General features: G+C 44.4%; 2 protein-coding genes across 3 annotated transcripts in view; both read right to left on the reverse strand.

The window, feature by feature from the left end:
• Nucleotides 1-5,354, reverse strand: part of kcnn4 (potassium intermediate/small conductance calcium-activated channel, subfamily N, member 4) — a 20,085-nt gene extending 14,731 nt beyond the window's left edge. Inside the window, exons 1-2 of the mRNA XM_041226810.1 lie at nt 4,813-5,354; nt 1,225-1,320 (exon numbers count right to left, since the gene is read on the reverse strand). Of these exons, the coding sequence (XP_041082744.1) occupies nt 1,225-1,320; nt 4,813-5,211 (495 nt within the window). The 5' untranslated portion in view covers nt 5,212-5,354. The remainder of the gene's footprint in view (nt 1-1,224; nt 1,321-4,812) is intronic.
• Nucleotides 5,355-7,329: 1,975 nt separating this feature from the next.
• The window catches only part of si:dkey-79d12.5 (maternal B9.15 protein), an 11,909-nt gene continuing 11,738 nt past the window's right edge, over nt 7,330-7,500 (reverse strand). The window contains exon 5 of one of the 2 annotated variants that reach the window (XM_041226816.1): nt 7,330-7,500. This exon is cut by the window's right edge and continues 479 nt beyond it. The gene's annotated coding sequence lies outside the window, so the exon portion shown is untranslated. The other variant, XM_041226817.1, reaches the window with a different exon arrangement.

Raw genomic sequence — 7,500 nt, forward strand, 5'->3', positions numbered from 1 at the left:
ATCAGCAACTGCAGCTGCTGCTGCAGAGTCGCTTCCAATAGGACCGCGTTTGTTTTACGTCTCATCTGCAGGTCGTTCCCCCTTGTAAAGCTAGCAGATGCTTTTAAAATCCCTTTTTTTCTTGTCTCTTATTTGCAGCTGCTGCCACACTATGGCTGTTCTGAGGGATCCCACACCCTCGGTGCTGTTGGCAGAGCTGCGTTATGGCGGGCGGGGTTCGGAGCTGCCAACAGGAGGGTCAGCACTTTGCAAAGTGGATTGGATTTAACAGACTGCTTCGTTAAACCAGCCTCCTGTCTGACGTCAGCACTGCCTCAGCAAACACCACAGCGGGTGTGCAACACAGAGGGAGCGCTTTAAAAATCAACAGTCAGGCATTGTAGCAGCAGCTGGTCTTATCGGCAGGGCTGCACCCCCTCTGAGCCCTGGCTGATAACCTTTCTGAAAGAATGAGGTCTTATCTTTCAGCGCCACTAACATCCTCCCAGCCCCGCTCTCGCCATAGCTGAATCCCCAGCCTGCATGGACAGCCCAGCAAACAGCCTCGTGGGTTTAGAATTGGGAGCGCGCGGTTTTTGTTTTTGGGAGTAAAAGCAGCTCGCGTCCTCGACGTAGTCTCCCCATGTAAACCCGTGCGTCTGTCTGTCACTGTCGCTGGAGATGCGTGTGAATGCAGGGAGAGGTTTGCAAGCGTGCTTTACTTATTAAGCCGAGTTTAATAAGATCACATTGAAGCGTGCGGGCTGGATTTAGAAACGTTAAACGTCTTTAATATTTGTTCTGCTTTCTCTTCAACTCTTATCTAAAATCGTTCCCCTGCGTAAAAGTCCTTATCAAAGTTCACCAAAGTAAAATTGCATAAGAATAGATTACCACAGGTCACTGTGTTTTTTTAAATATGCTTCACCAGACCTCTCTGTGCTTTACAATGCTTTCCTATGCTTTACCACACCTCTCTGTGCTTTACAATGCTTCCCTATGCTTTACCAGACCTCTCTGTGCTTTGCAATGCTTCCCTATGCTTTACCAGACCTCTCTGCGCTTTACAATGCTTCCCTATGCTTTGCCAGATCTCTGTGCTTTACAATGCTTCCCTATGCTTTACCAGACCTCTCTGTGATTTACAATGCTTGCTTGTGCTTTGCCATGCTTTCACTGTGCTTCATCACACTTTGCAGTGCTTTTGTTGTGGGAAGCTCCCCTAAGGGTTGAAAAGCCACTCACCCGGATGTCCTTGTAGTGGAACGCCACCAGCAGGCCCAGCAGACACACAGTGGACAGGCTGATCAGCAATCTGATGATGAAGACAGAGACGGAACCCTGCAAGACAAGAGCAGAGCCGCACAATCACGATCGCTTCCACCCTGTCCTGCTGCATCATTGAACCTGCAGACACAGACAGCTGTGAGCCTGCACAGCCCCTGCACTGAGCCGCGTGTGCGTGTGCGTGTGTCCTCACATCAGGGCCGTGCAATCAATCAGTCATTCCACTAAAGGCATGTTTAACAGGTGCAGTGAGATCTGGAACGACTTCAGGGTCTGGATGGAGGTTTCATTGGTTCAATCAGACACTTCAGAACCGGGTTTAGGTACAAAGATCAGATATGGAAGGGGCAGCTTTGGACACCCCTGTCCTGAAATGAAAGCCGTCTGATCGATCACACATCAAACTCCCAAGACAAACGCTTCCTCCGGTAACTGTGCTGCGCAGACAGGCTGAGCCGCAGATGAACTTCTGCACATCGCCGATGGAGAGGTGCGAGTGCGCTTACTAATGGAGCATGAATACTGGAGCGCTGCCCGGCTGTAACCGATCCGTGCAGCTGCTGACTGGGAGGGGAACATTCAGCAGTGTGCTTTCAAGCAGTAGCGGTTTTAGGAACATGCACGGGGCCATCGTGGGACAAAAAGGCGTCCCTGCTTTCAGGACTGGCACAAGCCCGCAGTGTTAACGGGGCGCTAACCTGCCCTCCCCGAATACATAACCCTACTTCTCATTGGTAGAACAGCTTTCTTGAGACAGTCCTTTATCGTTTTCGTCTCTTTCTTTTGTATAGATTCACACACCCTGTGCAGCAGGCGTTAGGATCCAACTTGACACCATGTTTCAGGTGGGGTCCGAATACCTGCTGCACAGGAAGTGAATCTACAGGGTGGGGTATCAGGATGTGGGGTCCATAATAGCAGCTGCACGGGGAGAGGAATCTATAGCTGTCTGATCCATTCCTGGTTTCACTAGGAGTTGAATCAGACACACCTGAGCTGGCTGTCTGTAGCGCACATGAATATATAGCCCCGCCGGGGATTGCAGAGTAGACTCGATTCCAGTAAAGCATTCCTTCAGTACTCTCGGTAACGTATACTGTGCTTGGAAGAAAGTTAACAGATACTCGCTGCTTGCATTACAGAAAACACTGAGGTGTGAATTCTTTAAAAATCAAGACTTTAAATAGAACACAGAAAATAGAGAGAGACTTTCAGACTGTCTCACACAGACACAGTCTCTCTCTCTCTCTCTCTCTCTCTCTCTCTCTCTCTCTCTCTCTCTCTCTCTCTCACTCACACACACACACACACACACAGTGTCTCACACACAGTCTCACACAGACACACACACACAGTGTCTCACACAGAATCACACAGACGCACAGTGTCTCACACACACACACACAGTCTCTCACTCACACACACACACAATCTCTCTCTCACACACACAGTCTCTCTCTCTCTCTCTCTCACACACACACACACACACACACACACACACACACACACACACAGTTTCTCACTCACACAGTCAGTCTCATCATAAGCCTGCCGTGTAATAAACTCGGAGGCGGGTTCCCGGCTGGATTGTGCCAAGTTCAGCTCGAGGACTCGATTCCTGAATCCTAGATTCTGTTCATTCTGCAGAAAGTGTCACTCCGCTAACTCTGCTAATAATAATAATAATAATAATAATAATAATAATAATAATAATAATAATAATAATAATAATAATAATGCACTATTCAAGAAAGTGACATGGAATCAGTAATGTATCCGTGTATGCTGAATGATTCCTTCAACTTCAGTCATGAACCGGTTCTCAACAGTTAGTATACAACAAGCTACGAGCGACACAGCGAGTTACCTTGAGAAAGCGGCGACCCAGCGCTGAGCGAGAGGAATACACTGCGTTCAATACGGAGCCAGCACTAGCTAACAGCCCACAGAACCGTCATTCGGGGCTCTGCGTCATTCGGGACTCAGGTAACCGTGAAGCGGTGCGTCACAGCCAAGCACGATGCTTGTATGAACTCCGAGTAGAAAAACAAACAAAAAAAATGTAAGAAAAAAAAAACGACCCCACCTAATGTGTCGGGTTATATTTTCAGAGAGTTTCATCCGTTCTTTAAATAGCAAAATCAGGAAATTCAGGTTTACAGAATGCGACACGAAACAGCTGGAGAGCGCTTCAGAGGATTGGAAACATATCTCTTGGCGTTTATGTTCTGGCTTGTAAAATGAACAGATGTGTATATTTTTATAATATATAATATATATATATATATATATATATATATATATATATATATATAGATATATATTTATATATATATATATTAGAATATTAAAGCCGAGCAACCCTTGGAAGTATGTCCTGACCTTAAACCGCTACTGGCATTAAAAAGTTCATAGTTGACGGTAAGAATGTATTCTCCCCCGTCTCTATAAAACACAGCTGCATTGTAGAGCCTGCTAGAGCACGCTTGGGAATCACTGTGGATCGGGGCTGCGCGATCAATCATTCTGCTCCAGGCTGACACGTCGAATGAGATCAAGAACCGCTTCAGGGTCTGGATGGAGGTGTAATCGGTTCCGGTAAACGAGTTAAAACAGCACCGGAACGAAGCGGAAAGGCTAACTCTGGATGCCCGGGATCTCCACGTGTAGGCGGGGTACGCGATCCAGGACTAAACCCTGCAGATCGATCCCAGTTCCAGTTCCATCGAAGGACTTGGAATTTTAGAGTCCTCGTAATAATCAATGCGATTGTTCAGCTGCTTTCATTTGTGTGGGAATCGATTAAAGGGAATCGGAATTCATGCCCAAACCCTGGAGGAAATACCAAAAGAAACTTCATACGAGGAGTGACAAAATGCGTCGAGTCATTTTCACACTGCTTATATAGCGAGTCTAAAGTTAGCAACTTCAGGTGTGTGATAATTATGGGTGAGATTTAACGAAACATTTTGGAATAATCCATTCGAAAAAAAACAGAACGCGTGGTGATTTTATCATAAAGCGCACTGACGCTGAGAGACCCAAGCGAGCCGGGCTCCCAGTGACAGAGTCCTGCGGCTGAAGCCTCTTGGAGAATTGCGAAGCGCGCTTCCAGCAGCTTACTTTAGAACAGCGGTCCCCAAACCCGGTCCCCGGGAGCCGCTGTGTCTGCTGGTTTCCATCCAACCGAGCTCTCGGTTACTGAACTAGACCCTCAGTGGAAATATTCATCAGCTTAATTAGACTTATAACCGTTTTCAGCTTTTAAGCAGTCGGGAGATTTCAAGATCACTGCACAATTTTATAAGTAACTTGAACTCGGCAACTTTTTAGGAGCTGGGGACAATTAAAAAGTATAATTAAGCGCATTATCAGTTCAATTAAAGGTTTGATTAATTAACTGAGAACCCAGTTGGAATAAAAATCAGCAGACACACGGGTACCCCGGGAGCAGGATTGAGAAACACAGCGCTAGAAAACCTGGAGATTTCTTTTTTGTAAATAATGTCCCTGAATTGTCTGTTTGAAGTCTGTCGAAGCGCCTACCTTGCCGCAGACGAACCAGCAAAGCTCCGTTTGCAGAATCATGAGAAAGATCCCGGAGAGCGCAGTGCCGAGCGCCCAGCCGCACAGCCTGCGCTTGGCCTCAGAAAGAAGGGTCCTGTCGCGCAGTGTGAAGAGAGTCGGAGAGCCGGGAGCTGGCATGAGGATTTCAGCAGCCACCTCGCCGTTCCCGCTCCTGTTCCCGTTCCCGTTCCCGTTCGCTGTTCTCAAGTTCACAAAGTCCAAGGTGAGAGGACGTCTCGTTATCAGTTCCATGGTGACAGTCGAGTCTTCTGCTCCTTCTCGTTCTTCTCCTTCTTCCCCTACAACCGAGCAGCTGCCGCGGCTGTGGGTACTAGAGGGCACAGCCAGTCTGGAGTGTGACAGCGACCTCTGGGGCATCTGTCTGGAGTGTGGTGATAGCGATGTGACGGCGTCTTAAACAACAGCACACCCATATTGCAATAGCGTGCACACACTGACACACACATACACACACTATAATAGCGCGCACACACACACACATTACAATAGCGCGCATACACACCCACACACATTATACTAACACACAGACACACATTTCAATAGCGCGCACACACACACTATAATAGCGCGCACACACGCACACACATTACAATAGCGCGCAAACACACGCACACACATTATACTGACACACATTGCAATAGCACACACACACACACACACACACACACGTTACAACAGCGCACACACTTGCAAATAAATGCTGGCAGCAGTCCAGTAATCGGACGGCTTGCCAGTACCAGACGCACGAGTGTTTTCTTGTCTTTTTGTTATAATGGCTCTTCCGTGCATTCCTCACACGAGCAGCCTGGGAATGGAAATTCCTGTCCGAGTGAAGTGATTCCATGCGCTGAATAAATCAAATCTGGGCAAGATAAAGATGACTATCTATCTATCTATCTATCTATCTATCTATCTATCTATCTATCTATCTATCTATCTATCTATCTATTATTATATATTATTATTATTATTATTATTATTATTATTATTATTATTATTATCATTATTATTATTACCAGATTTCAAACGGTTTTTCTGACGGTTGTAAGACTGGTGATTATTTTATTCTAGAAGTTTGTGTTTTATCGCCTCTGATTCTCAAACAGTTGTGAAACCAGCCACATGCATGAATGCGTGAATCTAATGGGAAAAGCCTGAGAAACGCGGAGTGTTGTGTCTGTTTAAGACCAGTTAGGCTTCGGGTTACCAGAGAGCTGCATTATCACTAATTGAGTTAGTGCACGCACGGAGGGGTCGTTTAACTGGCGCGTATCTGAGGAAACAGAGAGAGAGAGAGAGAGAGAGAGAGAGAGAGAGAGAAGAGAGAGAGAGAGAGAGAGAGAGAGAGTGTGTGTGTGTGTGTGTGGTGTGTGTGTGTTTAAAGAATGCACCTGTGAGTCAGTAACCCAGGCGTGTCCGACCACGGCCGGGCGCGCCAGTTCCACTCCGAGTTTTAATGGTACCCTGAACTAAGCGACTGGGAGGAGGGTGAATTCGGGAGGGGTTTGGAACAGAACCACCAGGACGGGAATAGACCGGGTTCGGACACCCCGGCTATTTGGAAACTCTGCATTCTTAAAGGTGGTTCAGCGTGCTCTCCAATCCTTGGTTACAAGCGCTGGATCAGAAACGATGATACCGCGCGAAGCAGCTTAGTCTGGACGCCCCGTGTTCGTTAGAGACACAATATTACCACAGAGCACACCGTGTTAAAACAAACAAAGGACATGTGCAATTATTATTATTATTATTTATTAATAATATAATAATAATATGTCATGTGTCAGTATGTGTGTGTGTTTGTGTGTGTGTGCAGGTATTTCTATCAATATGCAGACGCAATCTGAGAAAATATCCCCACAAAGATAGCAACTCCTGAAAAAACGACGTTGTGGGAACGCCCCCACTTTCTAAAACACTTAAAAAACTAAATATGCCTTTTTTTCAAAAAAAAAAAAAAAGGTGCCGAAATATTCAGCGCCATTGGATTTCATAAGCAACGCTGCCACCCTGTGGCGGAACCGTGAAATGACAGCGAGGGCACTCACACAGTCTAAAAATATTGTCGGCTCGCCATCGGACCGTATTTTACTGAACATCTTATTTTGTCAAATAAATCAATGGAATTTAAAAGTTATTACGTGTAAAAAATAATAATCGATTACATAATTTCGGTAATTAGTCATAGTAATATCATTATATATATATATATATATATATATATATATATATATATATATTATATATCTATCTATATAATATAATATATATAAAATATATTATATAATATATATATATTAATATATAATATATATATATATATATATTTATAAATTTATATATAATATATATTATATATATATATATATATATATATATATATATATATATATATATAATATATAGATATATGTTTTTTTTATACAAAAAATATACAAAAAAACTATTTTCACATCAAAACTCCAGTTAATGTATATATTAAAACATCTTATTTTACATGTTTAAACAAAAAAACAAAAAAAAACAGAATAAATACAGAATACAGAAGTAAGATGCAGTGAACGCTCCAGCAGCCAGGGCTCTCCAGCCGAGCTCACAGCGTCTCAGAGCCTGGTAAGAGCAGAGTGAAAGAAAACTGGAAAGTAC

Source organism: Polyodon spathula, chromosome 24, assembly GCF_017654505.1.
Source record: "Polyodon spathula isolate WHYD16114869_AA chromosome 24, ASM1765450v1, whole genome shotgun sequence".
In the NCBI taxonomy this organism is placed as follows: domain Eukaryota; kingdom Metazoa; phylum Chordata; class Actinopteri; order Acipenseriformes; family Polyodontidae; genus Polyodon; species Polyodon spathula.